General features: G+C 40.2%; 1 protein-coding gene across 1 annotated transcript in view; it reads left to right on the top strand.

The window, feature by feature from the left end:
* The window catches only part of FGD6 (FYVE, RhoGEF and PH domain containing 6), an 82,510-nt gene that overhangs the window by 5,306 nt on the left and 54,455 nt on the right, over positions 1–22,749 (top strand). Inside the window, exon 2 of the mRNA XM_075860107.1 lies at positions 9,013–11,158. Within this exon, the coding sequence (XP_075716222.1) occupies positions 9,013–11,158 (2,146 nt within the window). The remainder of the gene's footprint in view (positions 1–9,012; positions 11,159–22,749) is intronic.

The following is a 22,749-nucleotide window of genomic DNA, read 5'->3' as shown; positions in this document are numbered from 1 at the left end:
TGAAAACTGATGGCACAATGTAAATAATAGTAGAGTATCAAGATGATCGCTCAGGAGCCGTTTTTGTTGGGGAATCCCTTGCCGTCCCATAGCAACGCTTCCGCAATTACGGCTACAGATGCATGTCCGTAGCCGTCCGCAATTTTGCATGGGCGGGTCCGTGCTGCAATTGTAGACAGGAATAGGAAATGTTCTATATCTTGCTAATCATTTTCACAGCCCGGACACACATCCGTAAATATACGGAAAGGTGTCCGTGGCCACTAGAAATGAATGGGTCCGCAGATTATATGTAATTACGGATCCGTTTTCGTAATTTTCGTGTGCATGGGGCCTTATACTTCACTTGGTCTGAATTTTGAATAATTTCCCATGTTGTATTATTATTTTAAGCTATAAATTAACTAAACTATTTGTAGCATGAGGAATCTCTTGTAGTTACCCACATGCCTTATAGCGTTGGCCTCCTTGTGACCCTTAGACGGGCTAAAAATATAGGTTGACCCCTAACCTAATTTAACCAGCTGTTCAAAGATGCTTTTCTTCCAAGGACGCTTTTATCCCCAAGCTGACGACTTAATCCATTGATGGAGTATTGCTTGCCTCCTTTGTGCATATTTTATCACCAATAAGTCATCTTGGCAATAGTAGACAGTATTTTTTTCTATGTATGTATTAATACACATGCGTACTTTATGTGCCCTGATTTTGATTTTTTTGGGGGGTTTTTAATGCCCAAAATTACCCCATTACAAGGAAAACTGGGTTAAATAAATTGTATTCTGTTTAGGCGTTACATGTATTCTAGGCGCAGACATAGCAGTTAAAGTTTTTTGTAATGTTTTATGGGAAAACAAATTTGTTACGTAGTAAAACGCGTTTTACTACATTTATTGTAAATGTTTGCATTGTGATTAACGCCATGCACAAACCTTGTAATGTAACATATCTAGAGATTCAGTGCCAGACAGCCGATCATTAGGACTGCAGCTGTTTGTTTATATAGAGTGCCACCGCAGACAAGGAATATGTGCATAGGGATCTGGGTCACATTCCTTGTCCGGGTGAGCAAAGCTACGTCTGTGGCTGCGGTCCACTAAGATCTGCTCCCGAAGACTGTAAAGTATAATCTGTAGTGATGCATGTACAGTTCTCACTTTATGAAAATGGTTCTGATGGTCCTGGAGATGGCAATTCACCACTATCCTTGTACAAATACAGCTTTAGGGCATAATAAAGCCATATTTTAGTATCCATATTATGCCCACAATACTCATCCACTGCTCTTTTTAACTAAACGGTCTATTGTGATGTTCTGCACCTTGTTATAGCTGGTGCAAATTCTACTTGGTACTTGGAAATCCACCTAAGCAAGTCTGGCTCCGCCAAAGTCTTCTGATCAAGGTTGAAATTCTAGGCTGAACATTTATTTTGAAAGTGAATATTCACTTTAAAGTTCAACTCCAGGTAAAAACTGAAAATTCAGCCCTTTGCCAGACATAGAGCTGTACTTGCCCTTAAAGTTAAAATGACCTGACCGGCGCTATTCTCGGGATCCCCCTCCTTTTCGTTTTTAGGCCTGGGCATCTTAAGCCTTTGCTGGCCATGGCATTGCAAGTTTGTTTTCCTCCTCCTGGAGGGGAACTATCTCCTAAATGACTCCTATTGGATGTAGCTTCCCTGTCAGGCCTCTCAGCCAGCCAGCACCCTGCTCTATAGATGGGTTTCTCTTCCTTCTTGAGGATATTCTGGCTTGGCTAAAATACCTAATCAAGGCGCTCGACTGCGCTATTGGTTCCATCAAAACAACGGAACCCTGTCACAAGGGTGACCAACGGAAACCATTAACAACGTTTCCGTCACCATTGAGATCAATGGTGAGGGAAACGGAGGCTAAGGTTTCCATTTGCCTTTCCGTTGAGGGGTTAACCTGACGGAAACCTCAGACGGAGCCCCTAAACGGGAGGGCAACGCTGATGTGAACAGGCCCTAAGACTGCTGAAGTTTGAACATAAATTAGAATGCAAATGTTTAATGGTGCTAAAATCGTGACACCCTCCCTTCTGCTGGTGCTCGCTTTTTGACAAAGCAAAAGTCAGTTAGTCATCATTAAAAGTTTCCTTGAGGCTATTGTATCTGGGTGAAAGAAAGCCATTGTTCTCTCTAGTATCAAGAGTTCGTCAAAAGATCAGGCTATTTTCCTAGTGGATGTAGGTTACTTCCTAACTTTTCTAAAAATAACTGTTTATCTGACATGGTGTTTCAGTAGTACGCAACGTGATGTAACAGATTTACTACAATTTGTGTATTCTGTAAGTATGGAATGTGTATGTGGGAAGAACATAACACACTATCTCCCCATGCATGGAGAGAATTGGACACTTACAAACATACATACATGTAGCTTGCTTCTTATTAAAATTGAATATCAATCCTACCAATAAATCTACATGCAAGTTGGCATAGTTTTATCCTTCGCAAATGATTCTCTGTATGTGTCGTCTACAAACAAAGGTGTGTTCACGTTCCAGCTCTACATAGTATACCTCAAAACCATTCATCTACTCCTATAAGATTGTCTTTAGGAACACCCACCTTACCACTGGTAACTTCTCTTTTATTTCCTAAATAAAACTTACTTTAGACTTTTTTTTGTGAAACTTTTGCTCTCTGGAAGTAAAAAGGGGCATCCTTTTATTTTGATTTTCCCGGTTTTCAATGGTGTGTGAAATCTTAAAGTAGGGATGTGAGTTACAACAAAAAGTAGATGATTTAGTGTAATTTCCTGTAGAAGTAATTTTGTTTCCTTTGAAACTGATGAATAGTTGAGGACTCGGCTTATAGCCCTAAGGCAGACTATGGTAGGGGGTTTTCACTGTAGCATTCCTTTATTGCCCATATTCTTTACTAAAGTATGTGTTTTATCCTTTTCCGTTCTCCTAAGGGCTTATTCAGACGAGCGTGTAACCCATCGTGTGACGGCTGTTAAAACAACGGCCGTCACACAGACGTATGTATTTCAATGGGGCTGTTCACGCGGCCATTCTTTCAACAGAGCATGTTAAGGGTCCGTGGAAAAATAGATGTCCTATTTTCCTGCGTTTTCATGCATTCCTCCATAGACTCTAGTCTATGGGGGAATCCGTGATAACGCGTCTCGTACGGGTGCACCTCTGACTTGAAAAACTGTCGTTTTTCACCTCCAAGGTTGCCCACGCTCGTGTCAATGTAGCCTTCAAGTTGTGAACACTTGTTTGTTCTCATTGTTCAGAGATATTATTTTATCTCTTTTTGGATGACGTTTTTATGTTTAGGATACATTTAAGAGAAGTTTCGTAGTGGAGAATAGCACTGCTTCTAACTTGTAAGTAAGGGTATGTTCACACGAGGTCATTACGTACATGATTACAGTACAGGACAGTTGTCAGGCAGCGAGGCAGGGACTCCTAGCAACGTACATAACTATGATGCTAGGAGCCCGGCTCCCTGCACTGTGTTCGGTCCGGTACTTGCGGCCGAAATACGTCCGTCAATTACGGACGTAATGATCTCGTGTGAACATACCCTTAAGGTGGCAATACACCTTAGCCTAGCATTGGCCGAACCCGCCGATTTTGGTGGGACTGGCCGACCATTTAATGTGTTTTAAATGGTTGGCTGACGTTTGTTTGGTAGATTTTGGGGGGGATATTTGGCATATTGAATTTTGACATGCATGATCCTTTGTTTTCAAGGATGATAAGCTGCCATCAGAGGTGTCTGGCAGTGGCTTATTCCCCTCTACCTATCGAGTGTGCATGTGTGTGGGAGAGTCGGGAGGAATAGCTATCAGTCGAAAGAGCGTTCGGACGACCACTATTAAAGGTGTATGGCCACCTTACATCTTATTAATTTTCTGTCAATCAGTACTATATTCGTATAGATAGAGGTTGCTCCATTTTCTTTGTCATAGTGACTTTGCATTTTGACGAATGACAGGCAACATCTTCTTTTTGTTCCCCTTTATTGGTTGTCCACACATCTATCCGAATAACCTTGTGCTTTCAATCCTTAATGAGCTTTCAAAAAATGAAATGTTACATACCTGACGACAAAACTACGTATTAGACTTTACATGGTTGTATTTAGTCTTTATTGTGAGTCATTTTAGATCTGTGTAGTCTTGCCCTGTAAGATTGTTCTAGCTTTTATGTGCAGTGTTTCCGTATTTTCATACTACATCACACATTCAGCACACAATATGGCAAAACTTGACGTGTATTTGACAAAAAATCCAAGACGGAAATCCGAGTCTGAAACTGATTTCTGCCGGGGATGCGCCAGGGGATCGGTATACTTATTACCCCACTCATGTGCGTTGGATGATCACATAATGTGAGCGGATTTAGTTAGGATCTGGGCAGCAGATTATGCACTGTCCAGTGAGAAGCAGTACAGCAGAGATGCTTCTCTGTAGAGGACAGCGAGTAATTACAGAACTACTTAACCCTTTCTAATAAAGGCAGTCGTGATTAGAGCTGATGTTTGTGTTAGAGGAGAATCAACTGTAGCCCTTTACATGGTAATCAGGCCCACAGCAAGCCCTAGAAAAAATGAAAAGCAATAGAGCTTCACAGATCTTGGCAAAATAGTGAAAATAAAAAATAACTGCTTCTGAGCTATGATGGCATCATCTGGTGAGCTTTGAGATACATACAGGTTTCTGTGTTAGTTCGGTAAACACCTTTTTAAAGTGGTTTTCTGCTTTGTTTAATCCCTAGTTGTTAATTTACGAAGAAATTCGCTGTAATCTGTGGGTAAACCATGACAGTAACTTTTTTTCACTTTTCCTGCAGCACCGCCACAGAGCAAATGTAGGCATTACACACTGCTTATTCGTATCAATGGATTGTCTGTGTAATGCAGGACGGGACGGGTCCTCCAGAACAGGAGATTCTCTTTTAGCCACTTTCCATTCTGACAAACGGGGGTCCCCGCTATTAACTAAGAATTCCTTAATAGGGTAAAAGAAAATGGATTTTCTAAACGGGACAATACCTTTTAAATAAATCTGCAGAACATCACTGGTTGAAGGCATTTAACCCCTTCCCGCCGCAGCACTTTTTCAGATTTTTCAGTTTCGTTTTTTCCTCCCTACCTTCCAAAAGCCATAACTTTTTTTTATTTTTCCGTCGATATAGTCCTATGAGGGCTTGATTTTTGCAGGACGAGTTGTACATTTTCATAGCACCATTTATTGTGCCATATAATGTACTGGGAAAAGGGATTTTTTTTGTGGGGTAGAAAATGAAAAAAACAGCAATTCCTCCATTGTTTTTACGGAATTCACTGTGCAATTAAAACCACATGTTAACTTTATTCTGTGGGTCACTACGATTACGGCGATACCAAATATATATATATATATATATATATATATTTATTTTTCTATATTTTACTACTTTTGCAAGTAAAAACATAAGAGTAAAAAATAAAATTTATTTTGTGTAGCCAAATTCCGAGAGCCATAACTTTTTTTTATTTTTCTGTCGATTAAGTGGTATGAGGGCTTATTTTTAGCGGGATAAGCTGTCGTTTTTAATGATACCATTTTTGAGTACATGCGATGTTTTGATCACTTTTTATTTCATTTTTTGTGGGAGATGAGGTGACCAAAAAAATAGATTCTGGTGTTTACATTTTTTTTTTTTTTTTTTTTTTTTTTTTTTTTTTTTTTTTTTTTTTTTTACGGCGTTCACCGTGCGGGTTAAATAATGATATATTGTAATAGTTCAGACTTTTACGGATGCGGCGATACCAATTATGTTTATTTTATTTTTTTACTATGCTCTAAGGGGAAAATAAGAAAAGGGATTTTTTTTTTTGAACTTTTAATTTTTAAAAAAATTTTTTGCAGAAAAAGACAACAATTTTATTTTACTAATTTTTACTTTTTTTTAATTTATCAACCAGCGATCGTTAGATTGCTTGCACGATATACTGCAATACTAATGTATTGCAGTATATCCTGATTCTGACCGGCTTCTATTAAGCCCTGCCGGAGGCAGCGCTTAATAGGAGCACAAAGATGGCGGACCTAAGGGCCTTCATTAGGCCCGCAGGCAGCCATAGCAACCATCACCCCCCCCCCCACGAGATTGCGTTGCGGGTGGGTCCAATTAGCTGTTAGAGGGGGTTGCTCCCTCTTTCTAACGATTAAAATCCTGCAGTCGCTATTGACCACAGCATTTAACGAGTTAAACGAGCGGGATCGCGCTCGAGCGCAATGCCGCTCGTTACTCTGAAGTGTCGGCTGTAACATATAGCCGACACCGGCATCGTATGGAGCCGGGTTCACTCCGTGAGCCCGTTCCATACTTCCCCCGACTTTGGCGTATGGATACGTCAAATGTCGGGAAGGGGTTAAAGGGGTTGTACAGGAGTAGAAAAACCATGGCAACTTTCTCCCCAAAACAGCACCACATCTGTCAACAGGTTGTGTGTAGTATTGCAGCTGTCTTATTCACTTCAATGGAGTTTAGCTGCAATACCAGACACAACCCATAGACAGGTACGGTGCTGTTTTTGAAAGAATGCAGCCATGTTTTTCTAACCCTGAACAACCCCTTTAAGGACTAAAAGTGACAAAGTAGAATTGGATTTAAAGAGGTTTTCCAGTCCCTAAAAATTGATGGCCTATCCTTAGGATCGCTCGGGGACCAACTCCAGGGAAGCTAGCTGATTTGAAGGGGGTACAGCGATTGTACGAGCGCTGCTTCCCCTTTAGTTTGTACTTGCTCTCTGTGAATCGTCAGCACAGATTTAGCAGCGATTCACAGTATTGCAGCCTTCTCCCGATGAAGTGAATGGGAGAAGGCTGCAATACTTTGAATCGCCACTACATCTGTGTCGACGATTCACCGTGAACAAGTAGAAATTAAGGGGGTGCAGTTCTCGTACGAGCGCTGGACCCCCTTCAACACAGCTGATCGGCGGGATTCCAGGGGACCCCGAGCAATCAGCTATTGATGGCCTATCCTGAGGATAGGCCATTAATTTTTAGGGACCGGAGAACCCCTTTAAGTATGAATGCAGAAGTATAGGGCTCCATGGAAAAACAACGTCACTAGCTAGTTGCAGTAAGATCAAGGGATGACCTGCATCAACTTCAATATTTCACAATGGGAAAGAAACATGTTCAGATATTTTTTTTTAGTGCAACCTAGACTAATTACATTACACATTGATGTATGTTCAAATACCTCCTTATTTCTGCTCATCATAGGGGACCGTTTTACATTTTATACAGCTTTTGAGAATGAGGTTTAAGTTATAAAATTAGGAATATATTAACTCTATATTTAACGTGCTGCTTAGAACAGATGCCATATTAAACACCCCCTGCTGTTGAGTGCAAGACCTTGACAGCTGAGAGACAATTTCAGGGTCAGTTTTAAAGGAGTTAAGTGCATGGACTATACTGAGCGGAAATTGGAGGTTGAATGTTAGGCACAAATTGATGCAAGGACTTTCAAGGGCAATTTTTCATTTATGTAATATTCCCTGCACTCGGGTATTTTTGTTGTCTTAATTGGTTGGTTTAAAAAATGTTGTTTTTTTTTTATCAGTAGGAAACTCTGTCTATGAGAATTTTGATTTACTGCACCCTTTCTTTTGTGCTTTTTGGGAAATTCTGCCCAACCAATAAGTTCTGCCTGCACAAATACCGCAATTAGCCTGTCATAATATCGCAGCCTATATATGTAGCTGGCTGCTAAGAAATACAAACATGATAAATTATTCTGTAGTGAATAGGATTTTATGACATCCCATTCTCACAGAGCAGTTTAAAAAATAGCCATTCTGCCATGTATGCTACATTTTAAAAAAACAAACAAAAAAAACAAAACAACCACAAAATTCCCTATAAGAGGTGGGTTGTGGTGTTTTTGTAATTTTTTTTTTTTTCATTTTTTTTTTTTTAAAAGTAACAGTATTGAAAATGGAAAACAGTGGATTTACTTGATAGTATTCCAGTCGTTCTAAATGTTATGAAACAGGATATTTTATGAAATGTTTAATAAAGTAGAGTTGACTTTATGATGGATGCTAGTATTCACAATATCCTACAAATTTGTAGAAAAGGTGTACTGTCTTAAAAAACAAAAACTCCTTTAATAGTTCTATGGGGTGCATTTGAGCATTTCAAGGTAAGCCACTTTTTTATTTCTCTGGTATTTGGTAAATTGATCCTTACAAATTACTAATACAAATGCATTAAAAGGATAACATTTAGCTCACATGTATTTCACAGCACTGCGTTCATTGTAAGAAAAGCAATACTATGTCAATGTTTATAACCTATTGAAAACAAGCTTTGCTTTTATATTTTATTGCATTTAACAGCCATTTTTATTGCCATTTAAAGAGGCTCTGTCACCAGATTTTGCAACCCCTATCTGCTATTGCAGCAGATCGGCGCTGCAATGTAGATTACAGTAATGTTTTTATTTTTAAAAAACGAGCATTTTTGGCCAAGTTATGACCATTTTTGTATTTATGCAAATGAGGCTTGCAAAAGTCCAAGTGGGTGTGTTTAAAAGTAAAAGTCCAAGTGGGCGTGTATTATGTGCGTACATCGGGGCGTTTTTAATACTTTTACTAGCTGGGCGCTCTGAAGAGAAGTATCATCCACTTCTCTTCAGAACGCCCAGCTTCTGACAGTGCAGATCTGTGACGTCACTCACAGGCCCTGCATCGTGACGGCCACATCGGCACCAGAGGCTACAGTTGATTCTGCAGCAGCATCAGACCTAATGAAATAATAGTAATTTGTGGTTTGTGTAAAAATGAATTTAGCACTTGAAGGTTAAATTTATTTTTATTCTTTTTACTTTAAAAGGTTGTTCAGCACACTTGTGCTTTATTGGATACTATGCTTCAGGCTCTCTACTTTTATTATTAATAAGAATTTTGAAGTTATAATAACAATTCTTAAGTTATTAATAATTTTTGATTCTTTTTCCCCAACAGATATTAAGAAGCCTCCAGTAGCCCCTAAACCTAAACATGCTGTGGGTCGGAAGCCTAGCCCACCACCTATTGCACCCAAGCCAGATATAGTCCAGCCTAAAGCGGTACCAAAAAAATCAAAGCCAACAATTGCTCCAAAACCAAAGGTCATTCAAAGTTCATCTGTTGCAGAAGACCGGCAACATAATACCGTCACGTCAAGTATTGAAAGCCAGGAGGAGCACAAAATCTCTGAAAACATCATATGTAAACTAGAAACGCCAGCCGATAATGAAAGTTTTCCATATATTATTTCACCATGCTCATGTAATAGTGACTGCACCCACAAACTTGGAAATGGGGAGTACTTGCAGAAAAATCAGAAAGCAATAGAACAGCTGGAAAATATAGAAAATACAAAGATGTGTGGGCAGCCCATGCCATGTGTAAGAACAAGACGAAAACCTTGTAGTCAACAGTCAAAATCTTTAAAAACAAACCAAGTTAGTTTGAAGACCAGCATTATAGAAGAGAAGTTCAGGGATGTATCCACACGTAACGACATTGTCAATGGTTATACCTGCAAGCAAGAAAATGCTCAAGAGGATGTAAAGATTGTCACTTGCAATGTTATTGCAGGTTCTGGTGGGTTTGATATATTTATAAGTAACACAGAAAACTATAGCAAGTCACATTATCAACCAACCGCTTCTTTTTTCAATGGTGCTTCTCCGTTTCATTCAGTTTCTGAATCCATGGATAATGTGATACCATGCAATGGTTTATTACTTGACAATGGACCATTAAATACTGAAGGCAATGGAAAACCTAGCCTTCTAACACGGACTCCTCCACCACATAAAAAACTTCCAGTTCCAAAACCAAGAAAGCTGCGGACCCCATGCTTGGTGCGTCAAGATTGCGTGGATGGAACATCAGAAAGTAGTGAGAACTGTGTTCAAACAAAACTTGAACCGGTACAAAATGAAGTTGACCATTTCAAAATACACAGTGATTTTTCTGAAAAACCCATTGCAGATAGGGAAGACCGTCCAAATTGCAAAAATATGCACCACAACCGTAGTGAAGATCAAAATGGAGATTTAAATCTGAGTTCAGATATTGTATTGATTCCAAATGATACCGAAAGAGAAAGTACTGGGAAATATGTTGAAGAACTTACAGATTCTGAAGAAAACAGTAACTTTAAAAGGTGTAGTACTGAATCAATGAGTTTACCAAAGCAGCTGAAACTTATTTATGAACAATTGCCTGTGAAGAATACTGCCGCAGGTAAACATTGTATAAAAAATGAACCAGCTGTAAGTTCACCAAGGGTTGCCCCTAAGAAGCCACAAAGATACAGCTTACCTGCAGCTGGCCTGCTCAAAAAAGCTGCTTCAGAGGAGAAACTCCTAACTTCTAGCAATGAGCGTGCTTCAAATGGCACTACAGGATATGAAGAATTATTCTCAAAACCGTTACCCACTTCTGAAAAACCAGTATGGAAGTTGCAGCACCCGATTTTACCTTTCTTAGGTAGTCCAGAGACATTCAAGACTTCTTCAAGTAATGAAGCACGAAATCCCTTAACCAAGCCTCGGGCTAAATCTTTATCTTCTGTTGATATGGATAGAATAGAAAAACCCTTACCCGACAGTCCTAAAAGAAACTCCTTAAAGAAGTTGCTCAACCTCAAATTATCTGTATGTATCATAAAAAGTGACTTTCAGAAATTTCTTTCTCGAGGCAATCTCCTGGCAGACAATGTGACATCTGATATATTTTCTTGTACTGGCCATTCTACATCACCTACTTTAGAAAAAAAGATGAAACCTGCAAAGGCACAATCGGCTGATTCGTTCAGTCCTTTATCGAAGAAACGACAGAAACACAAGAATGAGTTCAACAGTGTGAACAACCCAGCCTCCGTGTCTTTGGATGAGAATCTTCTTTTAACACAGAGACCACAGGTGGCATCTTCAGTGGACAAATCAGACCCCGATATACCTGAATATGAAAATGTTTGTCACTATGAAGAAATCCCGGAATATGAAAACTTGCCATTCACTCTAGTTTCAGATGTTGATGAATGTGATGCAACCATTTATGAGGTGGAGGACCCAAATGAAGCTAGTTCTTCAATGCTTATGCATGTCCCCCACAGGTATGATTGTACTAGCTCTGCTACTTATGTTTATTTTTTCTTAGGTAACCTCTAAAATAGTCTCTAAATTCCGATATTTTCAACACCTAAGGAAAATAAAGCATTGAGGTCGTAGTATTCACTATAAGGCCTAATATGAAACCAGACACCTCAGGAGAGGTGATAGGTCATCTTTAAAGGGATTGCCCCATCACAACAACTTCTTTCATGTTGGAACTGTGTTAGATGGTGTCCATTCAGGTCTAGCTTCTCGCCTCTGATGTCCACGTGCCTTATTAGAGACAGCCGCTTTTAACTGTTTTTTTTCAATATATACCTATAGTATAACTATGAATATGTCTGGGTGCATTCTTTTTTGGCTATGAACAGGGTGGATTTGCTGTGGAGAAATCAACGAAATCTGCATCAAGAATCGACACCGTACTTTTACATATTTTAAAGAGGTTATCCGGAATTTTAAAATGTATGCATTATTCTTAAGATAGACTATCAATATTCGATCGGTGGGGGTCTGACTCTCAGCAACCCAGCCAATTAGCTGTTTGAAGGGGCACTCATTCAAGTGAATGGGACAGTGCTGCAATACCTCACACAGCAGCTACGAAAGTAACAGCGTTTGAAAATACAAACAAAACCTTTGCAAATAATGAGGAGACTGAAGTGCTCGGAAGATCGCTGCATCCCCTTCAAGCAGCTGTTTGGCAGGGTGCCAAGAGTCGGCCCTCCACCGATCTAATATTGGTGGTCTATTTAAAGGATAGGCCATTAATTCTGATTGCACCATGTGTAAGGGCAAAGTTAAAATCCGTGGTGAAATCTACCACCTTTCCGCAGCAGAATAGAGTAAGCTGGGGATTTGAAACTGACCGGAAACCCTAAAATGTGTGCTGATTCTTTTTAGCAATGTGTCTGAATCTGGTTTTGAAAACCCCTTATTTACCTGCATTGTATTCTAGTTTGCTGCGGATTCCATACAGCAAATCTATCCCATGTTGACATGCCATTTAATAACCTATGAAATTGTTTCAACCAAAGTATGCTAGAGGTTGTATTAATGCGGACCAACATGACTTGCAGAGTTTATCCCCACTCCCATGTTTTAGGCTTGTTCAGCTGACTGTGTGTGTGTATATATGTGTGTATGTGTGTGTGTATGTATGTATATATATATATATATATATGTGTGTGTGTGTACACATATTGGCCATGAAATGCTTCCACTCGACTGACTCTCCTCTCCGCCCTGTCTGGCCTGCTCCTCTTTCTTTTACTTCACTTGTAGAGACATGCATTTTGTATACGGTTTCCTCACTCTGTCAGCACTGCTCTGACTTGCCATTCAGGAAGCGCTGTCAGCTGACATTATTCCAAAGATAACCATGTTTTCCACAGGGTATGTTTTTTTTTTTTTTTGTTTTTTTTTGGGGAAACTTCTCTTGAACTATTAACCCAAGACCATAATACTTCTAGGTGATCTTTTGCATAAATTACTTTTTAGTGACAATGCGAGTACTTCAAGTATATAATACTATGTTCGAATACCTAACATCTTACAATTGGAATGAGACCGATAATGCCTTTGCGACATGTGACGCAGCTGTACTGAACAGCCTCCAAGGGGTAGTATGGAGTGGGCTCAAGGGCTGATCCTGCTCCATACTCAGCGGGTGTCTGCTATATCTTAGGTTGGGATCCCACAGTGCAGATTTGCTACAGATTTTGCGTGCGGTTTTTAAGACTAAACCGAAGAAATATATAAAGAAAGGCCTTATAGGTCTGCTCTCCTGGATCCAATTCTGGTTTTGGCTTACAAAGTGCAGGCAAAGTCTGCAGCAAATCTGCACTGTGGGAACCCATCCTTACAGCGACACCTCAGTGCAATAGCCGGGATTAGAGAACTCCGATCCCGTCCGTTTAACAATTTAGATGCCATCAGTCAATAGCGACTGCGGCATCTAGGCCGTTAGAATGAGGGGGGGGTGGCGGCCCCTTCCAGCAATCGTGGGGTGCTAATAATTGTCATGGTAGCCTGGGGGCCTAATGAAGGCCCGAGGTTTCCCATATTTTTGCTCCTTTTAAGCTCTGTAGGAGCCGGTTAAAGTACATAAGTATATTGCAGTGTATTGTATCAGCGATCAAAGGATCGCTTGTTCAAGTTCCCTAATGGGGACTGAAAAATAAAAGGGAAAAAAGTTATGTCGTTTTTTATTAAACAAAACAATTTCAAAATTGTTACAAGTACAAAATAACTTTCCAATTATGTAAAAAAAACAAAACACTACCATTATTGGTATTGCCTCATCTGTAAAAGTCTGAACTATTCTAATATAACTTTATTTTACCCGCACAATGAACGCCGTAAAAACAAAATGCTGTTTTTTTTTAGTCACCTTAGCTCCAAAGTAACCCAAATTGGTGCCATTAAAAACTACAGCTCACCCTGCAAAAAGCAAACCCTCACACCACTCAATCAATGGAAAAATAAAAAAATGATGGCTCTCAGAGTATGGCAACAGAAAAAACATTTGTCAAAATAATTATTTTCTTTGTAAAATTAGTTAACATGTTGATTTTACCCCACTGTGAACACCGTAAAAATGAAACCCAAAAACAGCAATTTCCCTCTTCTAAACCAGTTTTTTTTTTTTGTTTTTTTTTTCAGTTTCCCAGTACATTTTCTGCTATATAAAATCGTGCAATCAAAAACTTCAAGTCATTACACAAAAATCAAGCCCTCATACGGCTTTATCGACAGAAAAACGAAAACTTTTTGGCTCTTGGAATGTGGGGATGAAAAAAACAAGTGAAAAATGGCTTCCGCGCCAAGGGGTTAAAAATACTACTTGTCATGCTCCCCAAAGATGTCGATAGATATAAGATATTTCTTGGCAGATCCCACACAGTTTGAGTGGTGTCTGCCAATGATCTAATGTTTATTCACCCCCTCCCTTGTCAAATGTCAGCAGAGCCCACCAAAAGCATTTCTTCCAAGAAGGAACTTATAATTAAAATCTCCCATGATTACTGCAGCACCCCCATGTGCTGTGCACTCCATCTGTTTGTATAGCTGAACTTCCATCTTCTTAGTTATATTGAGGGTCTATAGATTACACCAAAAGTAATTTTTCCAGTGTTTACCTTTGTAATTCCACCCACAAGGTTTCAACCTCCTCACAATCTTCACCTCTAATGTCTCTTTCACACTCGCCTTCATATCACTTCTCACATACAGACATACACCACCGCCTTTCCTATTTGTCCTGTCTTTCCGAAACCGTGTAAAACCCTGTAGATTTACAGCCCAGTCATGTGAAGAGTCCAGCCATGTTTCAGCAACACCAACTATATCTATATTTTCTTCCAGTACCAAGGCCTCCAGCTCTTCCATTTTGCTTGCTAGACTTCTGGCATTTGTGAACATAGACTTTAAAGAGGCTCTGTCACCACATTATAAGTGGCCTATATTGTACATGATGTGATCGGCGCTGTAATGTAGATTACAGCAGTGTTTTTTATTTAGAAAAACGATCATTTTTAACAGAGTTATGACCTATATTAGCTTTATGCTAATGAGTTTCTTAATGGAAAACTGGGCGTGTTTTACTATATGGCCAAGTGGGCGTTGTGGAGAGAAGTGTATGACGCTGACCAATCAGTGACCAATCGGCGTCATACTCTTCTCCCCATTCATTTACGCTGCAATAGTGTAGCTAGATCACTATGTGCAGTCACTTACTCACATATTAACGTTACTGAAGTGTCCTGATAGTGAATAGACATCACTACAAGCCAGGACGTGATGTCTATTCAGAATCCTGACACTTCGGTAATGTTTCTGTGAGATTTACAGCACAGCAAGCGTAATCTCGTTTTAAATGACCGTTTACAGCGTAATCTCGAGAGATTACGCTTGCTGTGCTGTAAATCTCACACAAACGTTACCGAAGCGATCTAGCTAGGTCATTGTGCAGTGTAAATGAATGGAGAGACGTGTATGACGCTGATTTGTCACTTGTCTCCACAACGCCCACTTGGTCATATAGTAAAATACTCCCAGTTGTTCATTAAGAAAGTCATTAGCATAAAGCTAATATAGGTCATAAAAAACACGGTTGTTAATTACATTACAGCGTCGATCATATTATGTGGGAGATAGTCCACTTATAATCTTGTGGCAGAGCCTCTTTAACTTGGCTAATCAGAGTAAACCCTATTTTTTTTTTTTTTTTTTTTTACTTTGACATAATTTCTATAGTCCTAAATACAAGATTTCTTAGTTTAGCATTTTAAAACTATGGGAATGGCAAATACTTCTAAAATAAGGTTGCGTTAACATTTTATCAAAGGTGAGATTATTTACAGGTGTCAACATATGGCTAGGATGTAACGACAGATCTTTTTGGATGTATCCTGTCCATAGGGTGTCTATATGGATAAGCTGCAAGTAAATAAACATTCCAACCCCTGCTATGATCCCAGAGATCATCACGTGGGACCAAATTTCAGCTCAAATGTATATGGGGAAGTTATCTAAAAATAATAGAACCCTTATAACCCATATAGATGGTGCCTCTGTTCCCTAATTTCCTTTTTGTTGTTGATGGCTTTGCCTAATGTCATAAATTATATCCTATATGAATTTCATTGTGGGTAGACTTTTTATGTTCAAATAGCTTAGGTTCGTATTCAGAAAATGTTTACTGTTTTCTATACGTCATGTGATGTCCCGGTATGTCTATTTTATGGCTTGTAGCACAGAGGTTTTTGCTGCGAAACCGCGGCAAAAAACAGCCAAAATTCACTGCCATTGATTTCAATGGGAGGTAGAGGCGTTTTATTTACCGCGAGCAAAAAAAAACGCTCGCGGTAAAAGGAAGCGACATGCCCTATCTTGAGGCGTTTTCCGCCTCAAAAACCCTATTGAAAACAATGGGAGGCGGCAAAAACTGCTTGCGGTTATTCCATCTTTCTGTTGAAGAGATGCCTCAAAAAATCACGCCAAAAAACGCTTGTGGTGCAAAACCACTTAAAAAAACTGGAGCTGATTTTTCCAGGCAGAATTTTCTGCCTGCAAAAAACTCTGTGTGAACATACAGATGGCCTTTTCTGTAGCATTTGTCCTTGGGGAAGGTTCACATTTGGTAATCCTCTAATGACCCTCGTTCATGGTCAGTGAGCTGGTCTAGTGAAAGGAAACATCTGCTGAATTTTCAGCCGTGCTATGCATTTTACCCATCATTTTGTCCTGCTGATGGTGAACTAATTATTTTTGGGACTGGTAATAGTTCCTTATTAGATGTACGTACAAAGAGTTTCCGCATTGTAACTTTGTTATATGCAGTAAACCTAATTAGACAAATACATTAGGGACTCAAAATTGTTGGGTTACAGAAAGCCTTTGTATCTCTGGAAGGGTGGGGAATGTTCTAGTTTTATAACTTGATCTAAAATCTGGTATTTTGGACATCAGACAAATAGGAACAATTTGGAATGACTAGGAATTTAAGTTAGATGTGTATTTTAACTTTAGCTATTAAAGTTTATTATATAATTGGAGTATACCTTCTGTATCAATTGCTCATGGTTGTCAAGATCTCTGCTTGCAATCATTCAGTGAGAATCTTCATTGTTCTGTCCTGGTCATGTGATAATTACACAAGTACATGACTCATTACAAGCGAGCGGAAGCTCTGATAACTCTACTGTAAGGCTGAGTCCACACGCTGCGGACTTGAAATCTGCGATGAATTACATGCAGACTTTTGTGCTGATTTCACTCTATGCGTTGTGAATGGGGAAAATCTGCCACAAATCCGCAACTGAATTGACATGCCGTGGATTAGAAAATCCACAGCATGCCCTCAATTCCATGTGGATTTTTCTGCTGCATGTGAATAGTTTTTCAAAACTCCCGCTCAACATTTATTGTACTGTAAATTGCAGAAGATTTTCATTATGGAATCCACAGCAACGTCGCAGCATGTTAATTCAACCTAATGGCATGTTTACGCTTGAACATATACAGCAAACTACAATGCAGTATAAGTGAATAGGGTTTTCAATACCCCATTCACATATTGTGGATTTTTAGGGCTTGCTGCAAATTCTTTTATAAATCCCAAGCATGCTCTATTTTGCTGCGTCCTCATTTAATTTTGCATCAAAGCTTAATGTTGTGTAAAAATGAATACAAAGCCATGTTTGTGCTGAAGTCTAAGGTCTCATGCACATGACCGTAGCCATGGGCACGGCCGTGATTTTCGGGTCAACCGGCAGCCGACTGTCAGCCGCGAGCCGCCCGCAAATCGCGGGCCATGCACATGGCTGCGGCCATTATTTGCAATGAACCTGGACCACAGAACACGGCCGTAATAAGACATGTCCGTTCTTTCTGCGGTCCAGGCTCCCGGGCCATGCACAGACCGTGAAAACCACATTCGTGTGCATGGGCCCATAGGAATGAATGGGGCTGCAATTCTCCCGTGGATTTTCAGGGGAATTGCGGCCGCAAAAGCACGTTCGTGCACGTGGGGTCTTAGGCTGGGTTCACACTGAGTTTTTTGCAGGAGGAAAATCTGCCTCAAAATTCCATTTGGAATTTTGAGACAGATTTTCCCCTGCCTGCACGCCGATTTTCGCTGCGTTTTTCACTGCATTTTTTGCCTTCGGCCATTAAGCGCCGCAGGCATAAAACGCTGTGAAATACGCTTTTTCTGCCTCCCATTGATGTCAATGGGAGGTCAGAGGCGTAAACCGCATTCCAAACTTTTATGAAAATGTTATTTTCCGCTGATTTTCCTAAATAGTCGATGCAAATGACAGTCAGTATAATCTTCAAGCCATCAACCGTTGGAGTATAATGCGAATTGTATTGAACAAATCTCCTAATGATAACAGATTTATTTTTTTTTTTAGAAGTAAAAAACTCAAAATGCACAGTTTCAAATTATTATGCACAACAGAGATCAAAACATTTTAAAGGTTATAAAGAGAACTAAAATGGGAATTTGTTGAATTTGCAGCGTCAGGAGGTCATATTTACAGAAATCAAAAGCTCTTTCAATCAAAACAAACTTAACAGCCCAAGTTACATGTTAACATAGGACCCCTTCTTTGATATCACCTTCACAATTCTTGCATCCATTGAATTTGTGAGTATTTGGACAGTTTCTGCTTGAATATCTTTGCAGGATATCAGAATAACCTCCCAGAGCTTCTGTTTTGATGTGAACTGCCTCCCACCCTCATAGATATTTTGCTTGAGGATGCTCCAAAGGTTCTCAATAGGGTTGAGGTCAGGGGAACATGGGGGCCACACCATGAGTTTCTCTCCTTTTATGCCCATAGCAGCCAATGACACAGAGGTACTATTTGCAGCATGAGATGGTGCATTGTCATGCATGAAGATAATTTTGCTACGGAAGGCACGGTTCTTCATTTTGTACCATGGAAGAAAGTGGTCAGTCATAAACTCTACGTACTTTGCAGAGGTCATTTTCACACCGTCGGGGAACCTAAAGGGGCCTACCAACTCTCTCCCCATGATTCCAGCCCAAAACATGACTCCGCCACCTTCTTGTTGACGTTGCAGCCTTGTTGGGACATGGTGGCCATTCACCAACCATCCACTACTCCATCCATCTGGACCATCCAGGGTTGCACGGCACTCATCAGTAAACAACACTGTTTGAAAATTAGTCTTCATGTATTTCTGAGCCCACTGCAACCGTTTCTGCTTGTGAGCATTGTTTAGGAGTGGCCGAATAATAGCTTTATGCACACTTTCAAACCTCTGGAGGATCCTACACCTTGAGGTTCGCGGGACTCCAGAGGCACCAGCGGCTTCAAATACCTGTTTGCTGCTTTGCAATGGCATTTTAGCAGCTGCTCTCCTAATCCTATTAATTTGTCTGACAGAAACCTTCCTCATTATGCCTCTATCTGAACGAACCCGTCTGTGATCTGAATCAGCCACAAATCTTTTCACAGTACGATGATCATGCCTAAGTTTTCTTGAAATATCCAATGTTTTCATACCTTGTCCAAGGTATTGCACTATTTCACGCTTTTCGGCAGCAGAGAGATCCTTTTTCTTTCCCATATTGCTTGAAACCTGTGACCTGCTTAATAATGTGGAACGTCCTTCTCATGACACTTAAATCCAATGTGCATAATAATTTGGAACACGGTGTAAACGCCCGAAATAGGGTATGTCCCTTCTTTTTCCCGCGAGCCAGTTTTTCCGCTCGCAGGAAAAAAACGCCACCGCCTCCCTTTGAAATCAATGGGAGGCATTTTCGGACGTTTTTTGGTGCGTTTTGCGACGCGGTTTCCACGTCAAACGTGTAAAAAAAACTCAGTGTGAACTGGCCCTTAGGCTGGGTTTACACTGTTTTTTGCAGGCAGAAAATCTGCCTCAAAATTCCGTTTGGAATTTTGAGGCAGATTTTGCTCTGCCTGCACGCCGTTTTTTGTGGCGTTTTTCGCCCGCGGCCATTGAGCGCCGATGGGCAAAAATGCAGCGAAGTACGCTTTCTCTGCCTCCCATTGATGTGAATGGGAGGTCAGAGACGTAAACGCCAGAAGATAGGAATGTCGCTTCTTTTACCCGCGAGCCGTTTTGTGAACTTAGCCTTAGGGTCAGTTCATACAGTTTTTTTTTGACACATTTTTGGATGTGGAATGATCATTAGCCCCGATACCCCTGAAGACGCTGCATCTGCAGTGAAACATGTCGGGGGGGGGGCTCTTTTGAAATTTTAACTTGTTACTGCTGATCTCTGATACTGACTTTGACCTTGGTCAGAGTGCAGCGTGCTGCAGCCGCTGACACTTTGAATTTTGCTACTAACACTTTGAATCTTGCTACTGGCACACAATGTACTATGCTGGTTACTATAAGCAGTGAACATAACTTTTAATTTCTATGTAGTGTGTCTTTGCTATAATAGCCTAATAAAAATTTATTTTATCTTGCTTGTAGTTGTTAAAAAGAGCCTTTTGCCGGCAGGCAAATATTTCTATTGTGTATTCAGAATCCTGACCTCTTCTCTACACTTCTCTGATTTACAGCATCATAGGTGTAGTCTCGCGAGATTACGCTGTAAACTGTCATTTACAGCGAGATCTCACTGTGCTGTGCTGTAAATCACAGAGAAGTGTCAGGATTCTGAATACACATCACGTCCTGGCTGGAGGAAATGTATATTCACGGTCAGGACACTGCAGTAACGTTATAGTGTGTTTATGTGGCTGCACATAGTGAGTTAGCTATATCGCTATGTGCAGTGTAAATGAATGGAGAGAAGTGTATGACGCTGATTGGTCACTGATTGGTCAGCATCATACACTCCTCTGTACAACGCCCACTTGGCCATATAGTAAAACACGCCCAGTTGTCCATTGAGAAACTCATTAGCAGAAAGCTAATATAGGTCATAACTCCGTCAAAAATTATAGATTTTGTAAATAAAAAAACTGCTGTAATCTACACTACCGTTCAAAAGTTTGGGGTCACCTAGACAATTTTGTGTTTTCCATGAAAACTCACACTCCTATTTATCAAATGAGTTGCAAAATGACTAGAAAATATAGTCAAGACATTGACAAGGTTAGAAATAATGATTTTTATTTGAAATAATAATTTTGTCCTTCAAACTTTGCTTTCGTCAAAGAATGCTCCATTTGCAGCAATTACAGCATTGCAGACCTTTGGCATTCTAGCTGTTAATTTGCTGAGGTAATCGGGAGAAATTTCACCCCATGCTTCCAGAAGCCCCTCCCACAAGTTGGATTGGCTTGATGGGCACTTCTTGCGTACCATACGGTCAAGCTGCTCCCACAACAGCTCTATGGGGTTGAGATCTGGTGACTGCGCTGGCCACTCCATTACAGATAGAATACCAGCTGCCTGTTTCTTCCCTAAATAGTTCTTGCATAATTTGGAGGTGTGCTTTGGGTCATTGTCCTGTTGTAGGATGAAATTGGCTCCAATCAAGCGCTGTCCACAGGGTATGGCATGGCGTTGCAAAATGGAGTGATAGCCTTCCTTATTCAAAATCCCTTTTACCTTGTACAAATCTCCCACTTTACCAGCACCAAAGAAACCCCAGACCATCACATGACCTCCACCATGCTTGACAGATGGTGTCAGGCACTCTTCCAGCATCTTTTCAGTTATTCTGCGTCTCACAAATGTTCTTCTGTGTGATCCAAACACCTCAAACTTCGATTCGTCTGTCCGTAACACTTTTTTCCAATCTTCCTCTGTCCAATGTCTGTGTTCTTTTGCCCATATTAATCTTTTCCTTTTATTAGCCAGTCTCAGATATGGCTTTTTCTTTGCCACTCTGCCCTGAAGGCCAGCATCCCGGAGTTGCCTCTTCACTGTAGACGTTGTTACTGGCGTTTTGCGGGTACTATTTAATGAAGCTGCCAGTTGAGGACCTGTGAGGCGTCTATTTCTCAAACTAGAGACTCTAATGTACTTGTCTTGTTGCTCAGTTGTGCAACGGGGCCTCCCACTTCTCTTTCTACTCTGGTTAGAGCCTGTTTGTGCTGTCCTCTGAAGGGAGTAGTACACACCGTTGTAGGAAATCTTCAGTTTCTTGGCAATTTCTCGCATGGAATAGCCTTCATTTCTAAGAACAAGAATAGACTGTCGAGTTTCACATGAAAGCTCTCTCTTTCTAGCCATTTTGAGAGTTTAATCGAGCCCACAAATGTAATGTTCCAGATTCTCAACTAGCTCAAAGGAAGGTCAGTTTTATAGCTCCTCTAAACAGCAAAACTGTTTACAGCAGTGCTAACATAATTGCACAAGGGTTTTCAAGTGTTTTCTAATCATCCATTAGCTTTCTAACACAGTTAGCAAACACAATGTACCATTAGAACACTGGAGTGATGGTTGCTGGAAATGGGCCTCTATACACCTATGTAGATATTGCATTAAAAACCAGCCGTTTGCAGCTAGAATAGTCATTTAGCACATTAACAATGTATAGAGTGTATTTCTGATTAATTTAATGTTCTCTTCATTGAAAAAAACTGTGCTTTTCTATCAAAAACAAGGAAATTTCTAAGTGACCCTAAACTTTTGAACGGTAGTGTACATTACGGTGCCAATCACATAATGTACAATATAGGCCACTTATAATGTGGTGACAGAGCCTCTTTAAATGTCAAAGCACATATTCTGTGAAGAAAAGTTCATGTATAATCCTACTGAGGTTCCTGGAGGGAGACCTTTGACAGTATCACTTTGATCTTCCTGCTGTCACTAACAGCTTCCATCCTCCCTTACAGAGACCCAATTCCAGGAAGCAAAACTTTTCTTGCTTCACCCCAACTTCAAATAAGTGGTGCACTCCAAAAGAATCTCCTACAACTTTGCTGCATCCTGGTATCGTTTGAAAGCTAAGATCCTGGGCTTTAATATGATACCTAGATCTAAGCTCTAGTCTTATTCTAGACGTGGCAAGCCTTCAAAGTAATAATATATTCCAAACGTCCTCGTCAGTGAAAAGTTCAATAAAAACTACAGTTCGTCCTGCAAAAAACAAGCCCTCAAACAGCTCTGTCGACGTAAAATA

Source organism: Rhinoderma darwinii, chromosome 3, assembly GCF_050947455.1.
Source record: "Rhinoderma darwinii isolate aRhiDar2 chromosome 3, aRhiDar2.hap1, whole genome shotgun sequence".
Lineage (NCBI taxonomy): Eukaryota > Metazoa > Chordata > Amphibia > Anura > Rhinodermatidae > Rhinoderma > Rhinoderma darwinii.
This window is presented reverse-complemented; position numbering and strand designations above follow the sequence as displayed.